We start from the raw sequence: 19,951 nt of genomic DNA, 5'->3' as shown, positions 1-19,951 counted from the left end.
TACTGCGGACTCGCCAGCATTTCCTGCCTCTAGCTGCTCAGGGAACCACCCGGGGATTTTTGGAATAAAAATCTGCCTTCAGAGATCTTAGGATTTCACTGTAGGGCCCGGGTCTACCCTCGTTCTTCAGGTTCATCTTGAGGACAGTTTCTGGTCAGCCAGCGAAAACATTGTTCCTATGCTCCCTCTGCCCCGCCTGGTGATTAGTTGTAGGGCATTGTTTACCCCATCTTTGGTGTGGTGATTTCCCACCTGCCTGGGCAGAAATCCTTGTGCAGCAGCTAGGTACATAAGGATTCCCCCAAGGTTGAATAAATGGCATTCAGCTGATCTCCTTTCGAATGACCCAGGTCTCTTTTGTGTGTTCTTTCAATCTCCAGGCCCTTGCCCGACTTGCATGCGGTACAGTGGCGGTAACACAGAATCTCACTATGATCAACTGACATCTTAATGATTTATATAACCGTGTAATACAGAGACTATTAGAAAAATAAGTCTTCAAAGCTTTCCTTAAACTGCTTCATTTTTGTTTAAAATGGGTAAGTGGGTAAGAACTCTTACTATACAAGCATGAGGGTCTGAGTTCAAATCCCTAGTACCCATGAAAACCAGGGGTGGCCATGTACATGTCTGTAACCCCAGTGCTTTGGGTGGCAGAGATAGCAGGATCCCTGAGGCTTGCTGGCTACCAGCCTATGAGAGAGATACTGTCTCAAAGAACTAATATGAAGAGTGACACAAGATACCTGAGGCTCTCCCACACTCCCCACACATGCACACAAATATGCACCTACACCAACACAGATTACACACACACACAAAACTCATAAAAATTATTCATGAGTAAGAAACTCTTACAGGTGAACTTGGTGGGGGGCATACTTACAAAGCCATCTAAGTATGGCCAAAGCTGGAGGACCACCAAGAATTCAGGGCCACCCTGAACTATATATATAAAGTCTATTTTCTGTTTTCAAATAAACCATTACAAAAACTTTACATTTTAAAATGTGAGTATATAAATAAATACACACATACACATATCTTGTTTTGTTTTGTTTGTTTCGAGACAGGCTTTCTCTGTGTAGTCCTGGCTGTCCAGAACTTGCTCTGGACACCAGGCTGGGCTCAAACTCACAGAGGTCTGCCTACCTCTGCCTCCCGAGTGCTGGGATTAAAGGTGTGCACTACCACTAACCAGCTTCATATCTTTTTAGGACTTATGTATTATAGTCTTATGACTCTAGTCCAGGATGACAATCATACTTACTTGATCCTTTTAAACAGCCAAATTAAAGAAATAGTTTTTTGGCTTTTTGTTTGTTTGTTTTACAACTTACCTGTTGATGGTGAAATACAATAATCATCCTCCACAGACTGGCCATACAAATCATCATCTTCAAAATCTAAAACACAAAACAGATTCATTGACAAGTTCAGTCTTCTATATTAATGAGGAAGCACCTGAATTATCTACAAAATAAATTAAAATAGCAACTGCTAAGGAACCTGAATGTCTACTTTGCAATAAATTCCAAGAATTCTACCCACAAAGCAGACATCCACTTAACCTAAATTACTGACAGTCTATCTTTAAAAGCATACATACCTTCTGTTTTTTAAGCTGACTGGGCTTTATTTAATTCTCCCACATCTGCCACATGATCAAAACTCAGTAATAATCCAGTAGATTAATAAATGAATTGTCTAATTGATCACAAAACCTAAGGTAAGCCACCTGCTGCTATCCCTAGGCAAACATCTTTACAAAAAAGGGAGTATAAGGTACAATCCAACCAAAGTCACTCTCCGTGAGAACCAGGAAGCCTAACTTTCATGACCCCGAGTCTTCAGGTGCAGTATGTAAGTGGAGCGAGTCGGCCTTGGCGGAGCATGTTCTCTAGGAAGGCTCCAGCTGCCCCTTTACCTCCGGCAGCCACCTCTGACTTCTTGTCTTCAATGCATAAGAAATTACTGCTCCTTCTAGGAAAAACTTAGTTCCGTCAAGGACCTGGCATACATGGGACACTAAATTAATGTGTTCATAAATTAATGAGTCAAATTATCTAAAACCCTGCAAGGAACATAAATTTATACCTGAGACTCTTAAAGAGACATTTTGAGGACAAAGTGTGCACATTTCCAGCTCTGTCAATGCCAAAAGCCTAGCAGCCCAGAAGAGAGTGATTACAAAGCTGTATGATAAGTGCTCAACGTGAGAAATAAAGTGACCTGGGAACATACATGTGAACTTCGCCAGGAACAGAACATGCAAACCAATTCCACAGGAGAGAGTAGCCAGCTTTCTAGGGCACTCATGCTGCAGGAGCAGCATGCTTAAAGGCTAAGACCAAAAATCATGGCAATTAAAATTTGTGTGACTGCTAGTATTGGATAAAAATATGTGAGGTTCAAAAAAAAAAAAAACACCAACCAGACTTTAATCCCAAATTTAAAAATGTTATTCACAACCCCCAAAAATCTATCTTTTGATATAACAAATCACTTTTACTAGTTCAGGTGGCCTAAAGAGCTATAATATTAAAAATAGGGAGAAAATTCTTCCTGCCATCTTCCTAAAGTGGTTCATTTATTTCTTAAACAAAATATTGGTGTGGTTTCCTATACACATGGCATCGCACCAGCCACTGGACTACACATAGGATTAAGCAGGGCTTTTAAACGAGCTGAGTCGGGCTGCACATGCAGAAGAGTTGCTTGCCCATTATGCACAAAGTCCTAGGTTCCACCTGGCGGTACTACATAAGCCAGACCTGAAAGTCCATGACTGTCATCTATCAACTGGGAAACAGAATCAGAGGCAGGAGGATTAGGAGTTCATCTCCTTGGCTACATGAAAATGTCTCAAAACAAGCAAAAACACTAGTTGAGGCAGTCATGAAAAATACTCCAAAGGACACAGAAAAAAAGCAGGTGTTACAAAGAGGAACCAAAAGGTTTTAGACCTCAGACTAAGGAAGTTAAAATACTTTTATGAATTTTTAATTATTCAAAGTCCAAAGGGAAGCCTAACTGGGGAGAAGACAACTAGACATTGAAAACAAATTATACTTCTGTAAGCAGGGAGGGAGAAACATCCCATGACAGGGTGGGACGGGCGTGGTTATGATGTCACCAATTGTTACAAAGTATAACCTGACTTCAGGTAGCCAAGACAGGATGAAGTCACCAACTGTTACAAAGAAATATAACCTGACCTTGGGTAGTCAAGACAAGAAGGTATTCAACACTGAGTCTCAGAGGACACACAACTCTTGTCAAATACTTCACACAGAAATCCTGATCCTCTCTGATCTGGACGCTTTTACATGGCTCCAGCCACACTGGCATTACTCTTGTGGGGAACCTCTCATGTTAACCAGCTGCTCCTTTTAGACAGTCCTTAACATCTTTTTTTTTTTTTTTTTTTTTTTTTTTTTTTTTTTGGTTTTTNCGAGACAGGGTTTCTCTGTGGCTTTGGAGCCTGTCCTGGAACTAGCTCTGTAGACCAGGCTGGTCTTGAACTCACAGAGATCCGCCTGCCTCTGCCTCCGGAGTGCTGGGATTAAAGGCGAGTGCCACCATCGCCCGGCTAGTCCTTTTAACATCTTAAGCAGTACCCAGCACTCAGTTATCACTGAAGGAGGAAATAAGGTACTAAAGAGAAGAGTGTCATCCACTTCGTATCTACAAAATCTCTCCCAGTCTAAAGTCATTCCCCAGTGGCCGTGGCCGCAAGGCATTTTATACATCCGCTACAAGACAGTGGACTTCAGCAAAGGAAGACATTCCAGGCAGACTGGGTCCCAGTCTCTAAAGGCAGCACGGGTGTTGGCTGCCCGACCCTATCCCAACACAGCGATGCTCAGTCTCCCAGGGGTGTCACTAACAACAGACTCCTTCAACTGCACGCTCTCCAGTTTACAAAGCTCACTCCTTTTGCATTAGCTCACACTGTCTTTATTTTCAGCTTCTAGGATGCTTGATGATACCTATTATTATCCATTCGTTGCAGGACATATAGTCTTCCTAAAACCACACTGAACTTATCTCCTTGAGAACAGATTTTTTTAATTAAAAAAAAAAAAACCCAACGAGTCCTTTTCTAGGACTTCCCCTCTAGTGTTGCTTTTCATTTCCATTTTAAAATACATTAATATTGTTGGTCATTAACTGAACATATGCGTGAAGATCAGCAAATCGACTTAATTTCTTGAGCCTTTTAAACGTTAATCTTTTCTGTTTCCTACGTCCCCAATTTTGAAATTCGCTGAAAATTCGGGTCAAGCGAGAATTCTACAGTCAAAACACACGAACACAGGCAAAAATTAAAAAAATAAGAAGTTGACCGTAAGCACTAAGCCAGCCTGGGTTTAAAAATAAGTAACGCCTCGACGGCACGTCTGAAGAAAGGCTTATGAGACAGAAGTTAGAAACTGATACCTGGGTCCCCAAATGAAACAATGAGAAAAGAGGTAACGTTTGGATACCAAAGAGCATCGAATCCCAACGTCGCCAAACATCCGTAGGCCCGTGAGCTGCCACATTCTCCAGGGGGTCAATCCAGGAGGCAGCAATCACGCTGTCTTCCTTCCCTGGGACTCTTTCTCCCCTCCTTCTCCTCTCCTCACCACAAACACGACTTCCTAGTGTGGCTCCGGGGTTCGCACTCCCATCCTGGCGGACGCACAGGCCAGGATCCCAGCTGGAACAGCTAAGACGACTTCCCAGCGCGGCCCTGCCACCCACCTTCATCGTAGTTATATCCTCGGACGTTCCGATGCCGAGCCATCGCGGCACGCAGGGCGTCTGCCTCAGTCCCTTCCAAAGAACTCGGCTCAGACGCGGAGAAAGCGCCAAGCGCGGCCCGCAGACCTCTTCCGCGCCATCTTGGCTTCCGCCAGGCCTCTGCGCCAAGCGTCTGCGCAGACGCGACGTCCTACGTGCACACTACGCGACGGCAAGCTCTCAGGGTCACAGCCGGCCTCCCGATAGCGCGTGCGCACTCGGCGGGCGGTGCAAGGCCCCGCCCACCAGCGAGTTGACTGACGTGGATTTCAATGCCGGAAGTTCTCTCAGCTCTTTCCACGCTGTTGCAGTGAGGACGACGAGCCGTGATCTTTGACCTACACCAGCGTTCAGGATTATTTTCTAGACTTGGTTTTTGATCGTCTGAAAAGCTGCCTGTTTTGCTCAGTAAGAGCTAGGACTCTGTTTCAGCTTTTAGTCTATAGGTATACACGACAGGCAATCCACAAACGTGTGTGACTGTGGCATGGTAATTAGTCCAAGCTTTAGAGGAAGAAAGACATTTTGAACAAGTAATTAAAATATAGCCGCACTGGGTCACTTTGTTTTGTGGTAATTCATGGCTTCAGGTATGGGCTCCATGCTCCATTAACAACTCTAGTAAACAACTGTCTGGCTTGAGCTATGTAAACTATTTTCATTAACGTGGATTAATTAAGAAAGATGCCTTAGGCGTTGATTGAGTACATAAACATGTGAACTTGCTAAGAGCATTTAGTACAGCTTTTCAGACACAGCACTAGCCTTGGGGGCTCATGATGTAATACATAATACACAAATCTATAACCTGTTATTAAACATCCTCGTTTCGTAAAACACAAGGCTAATAGTGCTGTGTAAAGACAGCCTCATTATCATCATGAACAAACCGCTTTGTTGTAGCTTGTTTTTGCAGTGCCAAGGCCTTGTATCAAAAGGCAGACGTCAAATTGTACCTTACTCAGCTTTTCTTACCCACAACAATGAGAAAACACAAATTAAATTCATATTTGTAAATGGCTCAGGTTTGAGTTCCGACTACCGAATGGTTCTTCTTAACTATCATTCCTTAACGTGGCTCCAAGGCAAAATTTTATGCAAAAAAAAGGTAGATGCTAGTTTTATATGATTTTTAAGTGTTTGATTTTACGCCTTTAAGTAATTTCTACATTGCAGCCTGTCTCTTCGTAAGTAAGGATATTATCTTACTTACATATTATCTAACTCGTGAAGTTGTAAACGACATTTGCCCATGTAAGAGTATTTAGCCCAGAACAATAAAGCGCTGAAAAATATTAAATGTGCTGGACATGGTGGCTAACCCCTTTAATCTCAGTACTTGGTAAGTGGAAGCAGGAGGATCAGGAGTTCAAGGTCTTCCTCAGGTACACTGGGAGGTCCCGGACAGCCAACACTGAGATCCTGTTTCACAGGAAGTTGTGAAACTTAAACCCAAATGAAGCTCCTGTCCCACTGAACCGTCAGCGCTGCTAACTAGAACTCACTGATGCAGCCCTTGGAGTAAATGAGTTATGAACTGACCACATAAATCGTACAAGGCAGTGAATAAGGAAACAGTCCTTCTGCCTAAGAGACTACATACTTGGTTCTGTGGACCAGTTCAATATGGGTTGATTTGTGAAAAATATCAATGAAAATAGCACACTCTTTGTGCTTGTTAGTGTCATCAAGTTGACCTAACTTGCCACCAGCAAACATAATCTGGAACATAGGAGAAAATGCGGTTACCGAGAAGCTGCACTTGACTTTGTTTTTGTCAGTCTGGAGTCCTTAAAAAAAAAAAAAAAAAAAAAGTTTCTCAGATTTTAAGTGGAAATTCTTCCCAAACATTTGGGTGCCATTTGTAGCACGATTAAAGTCAGTGTCACCTGGAGATTGCTTTATCAGATTGTCCTGCTGAGGCTTTGTCTTGCTGGCTGGTTGAGGTAGGAGGTTCCAGTCTCCTCTGGAGGGCACCCTCCCCAGGTGGGTGGGCCTGGGCTGTATCAGAAGGCTGGCCCAGCAGGAGCCAAGGAGGGAGTCAGTAAGAGGTGTTCTTCTCTAGGTTCTGCTTCCTTTTCTGAGTGCCCGCCCTGGCTTCCCTTAGTGATGGACTGAAACTTGAAAGTGTGAGCCAAATAAACCCTTTCCTTCCCCAAGTTGCTTTTGGTTGCAGTCTTTTAACAGTAACAGAAGGAAGCTGTGAGGCCACCTGTTGACAGTGATATTGAAGTAATATTGAAAACAATAAACAATACCTAAAGTGTATAATGAAAAATATTTACGTATATGTAAATTCCAGCAATGCCACCAACCCAGTCAAGACAATGAATATATGCAGACTCTCAAACGTTTATATGCAGAATATAAAATACCAGGGATACTTCTGCCCTTCATGGCTGCCCGGCATAGCCTTTGGCAACAGCTGATGGGCTTTCTGTTACTAAATACCTGTTTGTATTTTTAAAAAGTTCGTGTAGTCGAAACCTGGCAGTAGGTGCTCTTTTTTTTATGCCTCCTTTTATTCAGCGTAACTATTGTGAGATTCAGTCCCATAGGTGCTTGGGTCAACAGTCCATTCCTCTTTCAGATAGAGTTCCATTGTATAGAAATGGAAGAGAAAATGCAGGCATCACCCGGTGGCCAGCCTACTTGGCACAAGGTGCTTCTAAAGAAGAAGTATGGCATACCTTGCCCCTGAAGTCAGAACACTGAATTCTGAAGTCGCCTGCATAGTTGATTGCTGGCCCATAGAGAGCCTGGACTCTTCCTCTCACCTCTAATGTGTCTCTTCCGCACAGAGACTCTAATGTGAGGAGTTCTCACTGCCCATTCTGAGCTAATGTGCTAACCAATCACAAGCCATAGGCTTCCACTGTGTAAGTGGTTATTCAGGTACAACAAATCAGACACTCTTCTCAGAAACTGTCTCCAGAGTGGTTTAGCTCCATGCCCTTTTCCAACCCACGGGCATTGCTGTCTTGTCTGGGGTCGCCCCATAACAATGGCATAGAAGGGCCAGCTGTAATCTTCCATTAATCTATTGATACCTACTTTGTTTGTTTCCAGTGTTAACTACCGCAAATAAGACTGCCGTAAATATTCATTACAAATACGTGTATGAAAAAAACGTCTACTTTTCCTAAATGATATGAAAGACGCCTTTTGAAAAAAAATGCAAGCGCTAAGGATAGAACTCAATGGCAGAACACTCGCCTGGTGTACACATAACCGTGGTTACGATTTCCAGCACCACAAAAGGGAAGAGAACAGAAAGCACCCAACAGTTTCCAAGCACGGTTGGACCACTGTCAACACCCTTGAGCAATGGAGGTGCACTTTTTCACAGCCATCCAGGACTTCTCAGCAGCTGAAGGTATTTGATGTTCTGGTGAGTTCTTCAATGAAGCATTATTTGGGCTCTTTGGTTGGTTGATAATGAGGTGTTTTCTTATTTCTGAGTCTGGAGAATATTTTTATATTCTGAATACAGTTCCTTTATCAGATGCATAACTTGGCAATATTTCTCCCGGTGTGCAACTCTTTTTTTCCTTCTGTTAGGGTGGGAGACGGAACTCGGGGCCTTGTGATGCTGGGCACGTGCTGGACCACCGAGCTGCACCTCCAGCCCTTTTCATTCTTCTCATACAATCATTTGAAAATATTTTTTTTGTTTTAATGAAGCCCTATTATTTATTTATTTATTTATTTAGGCTTTCATGGATTGTGCTCTTGACTTCCATCTAAGAGATCTTCACCAAAGCAAAGCTCATATAATTTTTTTCCCTGTTTTTATGGTTGACGGTTTGAGGCTTTACATTTAGGTTTATGATACATTTTCAACAGAATGGTGGCTATGGTGCAGGCTTAGATCACAGCCCATTTCTTGGAAAAATGGCTGTTTGTTGTTCCCGCACCATTTGTTAATGAACTCTTCACTGACCCCCCCTCTGCATGGTCATCACAGAAGTGGTTCTGTGTGAGGTGTCATTCCCGACGCTGGGTTGTGTTCCATTGATCCCCAGGGTTACCCCAGCTTAACAAAAATACTGTAGCCTAATCAGTTCTGAAACAAAATAATCTTTTCTTCTTTCCCTTGGTTTTAGACAGTTCCTCACTGTGTAGCACTGGCTGGCCTAGAATTTGCTCTGTAGACCAGGCTGGCCTCGAACTCACAGAGATCCACCTGCCTCTGCCTCCTGGGTGCTGAGGTTAAGATGTGCACCACCGCATGCAATTGACATGTTCCAGCTTTGTTCTACTTTTCCTAAGTTGGGCATTTATCATTTCCAAATATGCCACATTAAGCATAAAATAGCATTCTGAGATGCCTAGATAAATATAAGGAAAGATGTGAAAGATTTAAGCTGAGGTTAGGAAGCATTGCTGAAGAAAATAAAATCCGCTAAATGAAGAGATGGAGACTGGACAGGTGGCTCTGCTCAAGAGCACTTGCTGCTTTGGAGAGGACCAGCTAGGTTTCCCAGCACCGAAGTTGTGTGGCTCCCACCCTCCTGGAACTCCAGTTCATGGGATCCCATCCCTTCATCTGGCCTCTGAAAGCACTCTCACTCAGACACGCACACATACAAAGTTAATAATGATAATGATAATAGATAATAATAATAAAACAAATGGACCATGTCGATGACTTGAAAGTATTATTTTGTTAAATAATAGAATGTTAGCTCCCCCCGAATTGATCCCTATTTATTGTTATTCCAAACAAAATCAAGTCTTTGCTGGCAATTATCCATCAGATTCTGCACTGTTTGTTTCAGTATTGGGGACTGAATGCAGAGCCTTGTGCATTATACTTAACTACTCTATCTACCATTAAGCTAAATTCCCAAGTTAACAATCAGATTCTGGGACTTACATTTCATAATTTAAGTGTAATTTAGGGGGACTTGGAAGATGGCCCAGTGAGTAAAGTGCTTGCTAGACCAGTATTTGGATCCCCAGAACATATACAGAAATCCAGGCAAGCATGGCAAAGTGCATCTGTAATCTCAATACTGAGAAGGCAAGGACAAGGGATCCCTAGTGCTCACTGGCCAGCCAGCCCAGTGGGCAAGCTCCAGGTTTAGTGAGAGACTGTGCTTCAAAAAATAAGAGGGATAGTAACTGAAAAATACATCCGACATTGATCTCAGGACTGCTTGCTCTCTCTCTCTCTCTCTCTCTCTCTCTCTCTCTCTCTCTCCCTCTCTCTCTCTTCAAAAATGTAATTTAGATGTAAAGTTCCTGAAATAACCAAGGTATTCAGAACAAAGACTGGAACTGGATGAATTACATTAATAGCTAGAAACTACAGATATACAAACAAGGCAACAATGCACACATCTCCGAGACCTATTATGAGCAAGGATTCAACCACTGGATCCCTGTAGAGCCTTGTAGAGGAAGAGCAACTCTTCTATAGTGACAGAAAACTTAAGTTTGCACATCTTTTTTATTTATTTTATTTTATTTTTGGTTTTTCGAGACAGGGTGTCTCTGTGTAACAGTCCTGGCTGTCCTGGAGCTCACATTGTAGACCAGACTGGCCTCAAACTCAGAGATCCACCCGCCTCTGCCTCTCAAGTGGTGGGATTAAAGGCCTGTGTCGCCATGCCCGCCTGTTTTATCCATTTCAATTATGTATTTGTTTTAACTGTTTTGCTTATGATTCCCAGCATACCATTTGAGATAGGCAAACTTTAAGTCACTTAACAGTCTGTTCTCATTACAGTCTACTCTCTGTTTCTGTTTTCTACTCTGAAGTAAACAGTATTGATCCATGGAATTTGAACTAAAATGACTTTTCTATGGCTGGAATTCTTGGCAGGTGCTTAAATACCAATATGCTTTTTTAAAAAATAAATTATAGTGATTTCTGTACTCTGTAATTATTAAAGTGAAATGAAGGAAGTGATCTTTATCATTAGAAAGGAAGCGGGTGGGATGATAGTTAATAATTATGACATTAGACATGACAGTTCCCCAAGGTTCCAGAGTTTTGTAATTAAACACCAGGGAATGTTTAGCGCACACTACAAACTAAAATGTCCTGAGTCTTGAGCCTGGGGAGAGAACTAAATCTGTAAAGGATTTGCTGTACAAGCCTGAGGCCCCGAGTTCAGATCCCCAGCACCTACATTAAAAGTCTGGTGCCGCAGGTGTCTGGAATCCCAGCACCAGGGAGGTGGAGACAGGGGGGACCCTTAGAGCCGTCTTGGCCAGCAAAGAGTTAAGTCGGTGAGCTCTGGTTCCATGAGAGGTCTTGTCTCAGAAGCAAGGTGGAGAATGACTGAGAAAGACACCAAAGTCAGCCTCTGACCTCCCAATGTGGACAGGCAGCCACACGTATCTACACCCAAACACGCACACACACACACACACACACACACACAAACACACACACACACACACTGTCTTAAGTTCTTTGAGACTTTTGTAGTTCTTTGCAGATTATTTTAGGACTACTAATTACACAATAACTAAAAAATCTATTTACCTGTACTATTATTGCTAAATATCTGTAAAATCTATAAACAAATAACTTTTCTCTTACTGAGCTTCCGAGTTATTCTCTCAACCTTCTGCCAAAACTAATGATATTCTTGTCTTCCATGGGGCTTTTCCTCTCTTCCCTTATATTACTTCTTTTTCTTTTTCTAACAGCGTTTCTCTCTTTTGCCATTCGTTTTTTGAAGGGCAGAAACGTAGCTGAGTAAAAAACGGGCACTCTCCGGAGGACTAGGTCCTTAGAGCAAGGCCAAGATCTACTTCCCACAGAGGATCCCGAGGACTGGCGCTTGACAGAGGTGCTGACACCGTACCGACACAAACATGGGGGCGTCCAAGGAAGCTGAGAGAGACCTTCAAAGAAGGCTCCGTGGTGCTCCTCACTTCTGTGTGGCTTTAGGGACTGAGCGCGGAATGTATTAAGAGGGTGGGAAGGGGCTGGTGAGTCATGAACGTATCAAGCAGAGTGATCCCTGCAAGAACAAAACAGAACTCCGAGTTCCATCGAGAGACACGACTTTGCCTGGGAATGCCCGGAGAGCGCTAACACCTGCGCGCCACCTTCTAGGGCCGCTTTCAAGCCCCAACCCCGCGCTATCCAGCTGTCAATCATGTTATCACGAAAGAGAATGGTAAAGCTACTTCACAAGTCCTTTACAAGACTCACTTTTCAAAAGTTCATGTTGTCCTAAATGCTCCAGTAAGCGCTAATCCTCCAGACTAAAACCTTTCACTGAAAACATTTTCAGTTCAAACCCCTAGAGAGACAGGATTTCCATGGTGTCTCCATCACAGCCTGGTTCCTCACCTCACCACTAGAACCCTGCCCGTGGCACTCCAGGTCACAGATTCTACTCTGAAGATCTCAAGTCTGGTAGTGTGCGACTGTCCCAGGGCATTAGGACGTGTTTCTTCAGCCTGTCCTCGCCATGTCCTCTTTATTGCTCAAGATAGTACCATCAGTGTCACAGTACCGTACTGAGATACATCCCGGGAGAATAAGAACGGCTCTTCTGTGCCCGCCACTACCCTCTGTCTGTCTCTACTAGAGCGTGTATGAGAAGTCTTCCAGCTCTGCTTGTGCCCCCGTCAACCTAACTGGACAGGAGTTCCTCAGAGGCAGGGCTGGTCTTTAGCTCCTTGTCCCTCCAGCAGCCATTACTTTGACTGTTGCAAAACTGGGCTAAATAAACTAAAACGTGCTGAGTGACTCGGATGAAGCATTTATCCAGTTATTCTTTATCAATAAAAACTCGGGAGTCAGATATGGGGCCCAGAACCCAAATGATGAGAAAAGTGGTGGAAAAGCCACCAGTGACCTCCCCGGCCCCCTGACCCCAGCTCTCTCTTGTTCCTCAATCTAGAGAGGCCGAGACCCTCTCTAATCCCCACCCTACTACTTCCTGTGTAAAAAGGATCAGTCTGTCCTCAGTCCTCCAAAATCTCTATGGCTTTTGGTCGGCTAGTTAGTTAACTCTGCCCTCTGATTCAAAGCAAACGTTGTTGTAGGTCTCAGGAGTGTCAGAATGCAAACAAAATGGCACTTGAATGTGTGCATAAGATGAAAATAAGTATGCTTCGTGAGGTATTAAAATTTATAACCTGTAAACATTAATATAAATAAGTCTGAGAAAAGAAACCATTTGCAAAGAATAAGAAAGTGCATAACCCGGGAATAGAGGCTGTTCCATTGTTAGTGTCTCACAGTGACTCTCCTGAACTCCAGGTTGGCACTAACAAATACTTCTGAAGGGATGTTCTCATATAAATTTGAGACATGTGAAAGTTTTCAATATGACTGGCTGGATTTGGGGGAGGATGAAAGCTGAATAGAATGCTTAAAGAGTTTTATGTGTATGGCCTCACAAAATGAAAATGTAAGTCCATGTAAAACTTGTACATTGATATTCATGAAATCATTACCCACAATAGTCAAAAAGGAGGTTTGGAACCTCCATAAACCAATGACTAAATAAATAAATAAAATGTTGGATATTCATACAATAGACTATAGCATTTGGCAGTGAAAAGGGCTCACGTTATGATGGTAATTTGTAATACGTATAAACCTCAAAAGCAATACATTAAAAGAAGGAAGCCAGTTAACAACGACTAGACATAGGGCATGATTCCATTGATAAGGAATATCCAACATGACCGAAGCTGTAGAGGCAGAAAGTATAGGCTCACTGCCCAAGGCTGAAGAGATTGCGCAAGGGTAGAGCTCTCCGGTGTGGGAGGGAATAGAGAATGACGGTTAATAAGCAGAGCCTGCTTCGCGGCTGATCAAAACATTCTGCAGGCAGTCATGCAGGGGGGACACACAGCACTGTCCTTACAAGAGCTGCTTTTAAAACTCTACACTTAACGGCGTATCTGGGGTGCATTTGTTACTTAGCAATAGTATTGTTATCTTTTCCTTAAATGAAAAAAAAAGTCCCTTTCCACAAGCCGAAGGAACACTCCGTCTGTTGGAAGAAGGAGTCTCTGCTGGCTGCTGGAGCGAAGTGAGCAGCTTCTCTTACTTGGAGGCAGAGGGGACCTGTCCCGTACAGTGGCCGTAACTGAAGAGCTTAGAGGCCATCTGAGTCGCAGGACGCATTCTGTCATTTGCCAGCCATAACTCTGAGTCAGTTGTTTCTCCATCAGCTGCCTTCATTATCATCCCCCGGGGGGGAAATGTAGAAACTGAGATGTTTTAATTGGTAATGAGGATCCATGGAAACATGTAGAGCAGCTCCAGTCATGTGAGTAGCCCAGCCGTGTACTTGCTCCTTGTTCTCAGCACCCCCCCCATCCCAATTTACACAGCAGTAGGACAGACCCTGCTGGTTTTGGTCTGGTGCTTGGTGCTTGAGTCACCTGGGAGGCCCTTCAACTGTATACTACCTTTGTAGGCCTACTGATGGCTCTCCATGGCTTTCTCGACTCTCTGAGGCAGATGTAACATTTAGTGCACCTGACATTCTTCACTGATGAGAGTCCCCAGCCAGGGACCACACACTCTCCTGTCTAGCTCTCAGCATCACTTCTGCACTATAGCAAGTGGGGGCTTTGGTAAGGAACTTCAGGTTTGTACAAAGGAGGTTAGGCAAATAAAACCACCTTTCAAAACTCCAGGATGTATCTAGCCCATCTAGAAATCTCTCTCTCTCTCTCTCTCTCTCTCTCTCTCTCTCTCTCTCTCTCTCTCTCTCTCTCTCTCTCTCCTCTCAGATCTTGCTGTGTAGTCTTGGCTGGTCTCAAACTTCTAGGTGCAAGTCATCTCTTGACACATCCTCCTGAGTAGTTGAGACTACAGACATCCACCACAGTGGCCTGCTCCACCTGGACATCTTAGCAGCTACTACTCAGGTTAGAGAGAACTGTTCTTTATGAGTATAAAATTCTTAAAAAAAAAAAAAAAGAATACCTCAGTAAAAGCCAATATAAAAAAACATAAACTTGGTGTTTATCTTGCTCTAACCACACTTGTTGCACACCCCTTATTAGTGTATAAACAACTTCCCATTTGTGGGTGTCGTTGTGAACACTTTCTGTGTATGCATCACTTAGGGGCCCACATGGTCCTTTAGCAATGAGAAAGAGTTATAGCCACAGGGCAAAATGCTTCCAGGCACAAACAGAATATTAACGAGGAAAATCAAAGGGAAAAGAATTTTTAAATCCCAAGGGAAAAAATACAAAGCAAAGAAAATTTATAAATCAATTTAACGTGAGAAAAGATAGGGTTTAAAAGGCTAAAAAGAGCCTCCGCTCTCTTTAGAAGTCATTTAGGACAGGGAACTGTTGGAGGAATTTCCCCTCCTTGCCCTGTCTTGCTCTGTGCCTTTGAAAAGTGGATGACGTATAATGTCAGTGCATTGTTTGGAGCTGAAATCTAGAGAAACTCTGAAGAGGTAAGATAAAGGATGGTGTCAATCAAAACCACCTCAGCCTCTGGAGATGGCTCTGTCTAGATTTTCTTAAGAGGAACACAGTGGAAAATGTATATAGAGTTGAGGTGTTGCTCATTTTGAAAACAAGACATGGGTCATTCACTCAGCCATGTAGCCTATGTACTGACCATAGGTTTGCAAACTCTCCCCAAATGGTCACAGTGCAAAGAGGTTACTCAACACCGATGTTATGTGATACTGATGTATGCAATAGGGCTCATTTAGAAGACTTTGCTAATTTCTCTCTCTCTCTCTCTCTCTCTCTCTCTCTCTCTCAAGATCGTTTTCAATGTGATTATGCAACCTTTATCAATTCCTTTAAAAAAGACCTCTTCTTATTTCACAAGTTTTGATTCCACAGCTAACCAGGGAAGAACGATTTCTGACCCTAGTTAGGAGCTACGTCACTAAACTGATGTAACTAAAAGGATTATGTCCATGTTAAAAGATAAATAAATAGAAAGGGCACCGGTCCTTCTGTCGCAGAACACCCGGCAGCAATAATCCTTATGATTCCCTGCCACCATGTGGTGGGTTATCTTCTCCTAAGGTGACCCTTCATTATATCCCATCCAGAATGTTCCTACCATGTGAGGCTGGTACTTATGCATGGAAAAGAATGGGGCACTCCTCTCTTGGGAGGCACCTCCTTCCGCTAAAGCTGGGTCAACCTGTGATGACAGCGGCAGTAGCATCTAAGGCTAAGCAACAAAAGATGATATCTTTTCCACCTGGGCATCTTGGGAAAACTCACTGTAGAAAGCAAGTCACCATATTAGAAGGAACAACTTCCCAGAAAGATTACATGTGGCGTTCCAGGGGTGCCTCAGCTGAGGGTCCAGATGACAACTAACATCGATGACCAGAAGCAACCATGCCAAGGCTTCAGATGTCACAGCTTTCAGCCTTCCAGTTGATGTCCACTCAAGAGAGACAGTCAATATTCTCCGGTCCTCTACAATGAAGTTAGGAACAAGCACAATTGTGCTCATTATTTCAAAATACTGGCTTCTACGGTGATCTGTTACATGGTAATATATAACCTGAATAATTATTAATACAAAAAAATAGATGAGTACCTACATATGTCAATGAAAAGCTCCATGCTTATAGACTCATAATTTATAAACGTTGACTGATTCAATGGTTTAATAAATACAACTGACTGTGATCACTTGTGGGGCAAGAATCCAAGGGTAGGAAGTATACTTTTCATGAGCTTCAGACACAAGCCAGGTTCTCAGAGCTGCCTCCTGGGTGTACCATGAAGGCTCACAAAGGGACTTTTTATTCCATCCCTACTGAACTGCAATACTGACATGACCCAGGAAGGTGCATATGTAACAAGGACTTGGTTTGCTGACTAGAAAACGTACATTATGAAATTCTGTAGTCCCTGCTCTTTCACGTTGCCCAACACATCAATTGCCTGAAAGTTTTAAGAAATGGATTTATGCTTTTAAAAAAAAAGCCACAGCTCAACAATGAAACTTTTGATGGAGTTTCTTATTTCCAAGTGATGGTAATGGGGGTTGTTTATGATTTTCTGAATGACTATAGGCTTTCTTCATTTCGATGGCGCTGATGATAATTGATTCCAATCTACCTCAAGGACTGCCTGTTCCTTAGGCTACCTTTTGATTAGAGATTGAGAAAGAGCAGGAAATTAAACAGCAGGTGACTCATCATGTCACCAGGGCAGTCCCCATCAAATTTAATAAACACGGCAATTCTCCATGAGAATGTTTTCAAATGTTCTGGAAATTTCCAAAGAATTCATTATTCCCTTCCAGGTATTTCAGAACAAGCAAAGACCGAAGTGATTTTGTTCCCATGCTCAAGACAGCCCAGAATTCACGGATGTGCTAAGTGTGCAGGTAAGAATTGCCTTATCCTCCAATCGTAGCTTATTGCCGTTCAGTGAGAAACAGTCAAGTGCTTATCAGGAAAATGATAACAGACACTACGATATTGGGCCATGTAAGTGAAAGATCCAGTCATCCGCCGCCTTTCTTTATCTCAACCTGCTTTATTCTGAACCCTGAATTCAGGAGTGTTGGCTTGATAAAATCAGAATGGTTTATATCAAGAATATATATCTTCTACTAACTCATTTGACTTTGGCAAATAAAACAAAACAACAACAACAACAAAAACAAAAACAGCCTTTCAGGGGTGTGCTAATGTTTAGAAAGGAGAAAACCTGGAAATGTTCCTCAGATGCCATAGGAGGCAGTGTAGCACAATGGGTAAACAGGAGATTTAGGAAGAATCCATTGTTGTGAGCCTATGGCGCTCTTCAAGTCATGACAAATGTCTAGGACTTGATGTGTGTCCCGGTAACATGTATGTGATCCTGGACTTGCAGCAATACTAACATCCATTATCTTTGAATGTAAAAGCAGCAAGTACACCATTATAATCCAGATCTAAAGTGCTCCCCCAAGCAACTGTGTTATGTGGCCCTTCCGTAGCATTCAGGGATGGCATCACAAGGGCTTTGATTTCACCAATTGAGTCCATCCATAGACTCACAACTGAGTTAACAATTACGAGGTGTGGCCTACTTAAAGGAAGTAGATCCCTTGTGCATGGCACTGAAACGTCTCCAGCCCCTCCCAAGCTCCGCCATGAGGTGAGTACCCCAGCATCATCAGATCTTCCCTACCACATGGGCCTCGTCTCAGTTCCAAAGGCAGCTGACCTAAGAACCATGATCCAAACTGTACCACTGCTCTTCGAGTTGATTCTTCTTGTTTGTCTGTTTTCCAAAACAGGGTTTCTTTGTACATCCTTGACAATCCTAGAACTTGCTCTGTAGACCAGGCTGGCTCAGACTCACAGAGATCAGCCTGCCTCTGTCTGCAGAGGGTTGGGATCAAAGGTGCCTCCTTGGCTCTACTTTTGTCACACTAGTAGAAACAAAGTAGCACGTGCATGCGTGGAGATCTTCACTAACTCTGAAAATATAAATATAGTTCAAGCTTCACTGCTTAAGATAATCTCATATCATCTGTACAAGTTCATTATAGATTACAACAAATGATAAACTATAGACAATTACAGATGTTGATTTCCCCTGAAGAAGTTGTTTAGAAATGCCTCATTTTTGATGTCTGTCTTTACAATTATTTTAGAAGTGAATGCTTTCCCATTTTTCCCCATCTTTTAATATGTCACGTTTGTGAGATATAGGGGCTGGGGCCTGGGGAAATGACTCAGTAGCTCTCGTGAGCTACGGTACTAACATGCTCCTGGACTAGGAACGAGGACCTGAGTTTGAGTGTCAGCACTACTCACATAAAAAGTTGGGACATCAATGTGTCCATGTAACTGCAACTCTGAGGAGGGGAATCCAGGCAGATCCTGGGGCTTAGTGGCCTAGACAAACCAGTAAGACTGTGAAACCCTGTCTCAAAAACCACAGACAGACAATGCCTGAGAAATCACATGTGAGGTTGAGCACTATCCTCTGTCTTAACACCATGACCAAAAAGCAAGTTGGGGAGGAAATGGTTTATTTGACTTACCTTCCACATTGCTGTTTATCACTGAGGGAAGTTAGGACAGGAACTCAAACAGGACAGGATCCTGGAGGCAGGAGCTGAGGCAGAGACCATGGAGGAATGCTGCTTACTGACTTTCTCCCCTGGCTTACTCACACTGCTTTCTTATAGAACCCAGGACTATCAGCCCAGCGATAGCACCACCCACAGAGGGTTAGGCCCTCCCACATATATCACTAATTTAAAAAAAAATGCCCTACACACTTGATTGCAGCCTGATCTCATGAAGGTATTTTTTTAATTGAGGCTCCTCTCTCAGATGATGTAGCTTGTGTCACACAGGCACATACATGAGCATATACACACAAAAGAGAGAAATATAAGAGACAATGGAATATCTGCTCCAAGACTGTTTATAAGCAATGTATACAAATCTGGACACTTTAAAATATTTAAAAATTAAATAACCAGATAAATGTTTACACCAAATGACTGGAAGACCATGAAAAATTATGTTACATAGAATGTTTATGTGTCCTTCAAACTGGTGTGCTGAAAGTTTGATCTGATAGCTAGGTGATGCTAAAGACTTTGCAAGATAACTAACTAATAATGATAGAACTCTTATAAAGGGGACCAAGCTCTCCTTTCTCCATATGAAGACTCAGGAAAAGATGGATATCTACAAACTAGGAAATGCTTTCTCACTAAAGACTGGATCATTGTTTGCTATTACAATAGCCCAACTAAACAAAACAAGAAGCCATGGGAATTGTGCGATTAAACACAAACTCACTGAGACTGAGTTAGGAACCAAGTGTGAGATAACGGGCATCATGCTGTAGGGGAAAAGATGAATGCCTTGACATTAATTCACCAAGAGATGAGGAAGCCAAAAGCAGGTGAGAACACGGAGACCCAGTACTTTAAGAACTGCCCTGGAGTTAATGGGTCACTTTATTCTGTGTAATTACAGAAGGGCAAACTTTGTTAGGGGATGGTCTCTGTCAAAATGAGGACAACGTAAGTAAGGTTTTCCAGCAACGAAATAGAGTCTTAGGAAACAGTGAATTGCCCATTATGAAAAAACTTTCTGTTAACAATGTAAGCATTTTAGATGTAGGGTCAGGGTTAAGCTAGCTGTTTTTTTTTTTTAAATATAATTTTTTTATTGAAAAAAAAAGATTTCCGCCTCTTCCTCTCCTCCCG

General features: G+C 42.8%; 1 protein-coding gene and 1 long non-coding RNA gene across 4 annotated transcripts in view; one reads left to right on the top strand and one right to left on the bottom strand.

The window, feature by feature from the left end:
• Hbs1l (HBS1 like translational GTPase) overlaps window positions 1–4,941 on the bottom strand; it is a 69,551-nt gene extending 64,610 nt beyond the window's left edge. Inside the window, exons 1-2 of one of the 2 annotated variants that reach the window (XM_050159427.1) lie at window positions 4,750–4,941; window positions 1,341–1,406 (exon numbers count right to left, since the gene is read on the bottom strand). In XM_050159427.1, coding sequence (XP_050015384.1) covers window positions 1,341–1,406; window positions 4,750–4,792 — 109 coding nt within the window. In that variant the 5' untranslated portion in view covers window positions 4,793–4,941. The remainder of the gene's footprint in view (window positions 1–1,340; window positions 1,407–4,749) is intronic. The other variant, XM_050159426.1, reaches the window with a different exon arrangement.
• Window positions 4,942–5,056: 115 nt separating this feature from the next.
• Window positions 5,057–12,682, top strand: LOC126511937 (uncharacterized). Of its 2 annotated transcripts, none has more exons than XR_007594830.1 (3): window positions 5,057–5,378; window positions 7,858–8,179; window positions 11,487–12,682. It is a non-coding gene; the product is annotated as an uncharacterized lncRNA (long non-coding RNA). The 2 variants fall into 2 exon arrangements; XR_007594829.1 differs by having other exon boundaries at window positions 5,057–5,896.
• Window positions 12,683–19,951: the final 7,269 nt, after the last annotated feature.

This window comes from Alexandromys fortis, unplaced genomic scaffold, assembly GCF_014885135.2.
Source record: "Alexandromys fortis isolate MF-2015 unplaced genomic scaffold, M_Fortis_MF-2015_v1.1 scaffold_107, whole genome shotgun sequence".
Classification (NCBI taxonomy): Eukaryota; Metazoa; Chordata; class Mammalia; order Rodentia; family Cricetidae; genus Alexandromys; species Alexandromys fortis.
The sequence above is the reverse complement of the archived record's forward strand: the minus strand, read 5'-3'. Positions and strand labels throughout refer to the sequence as shown.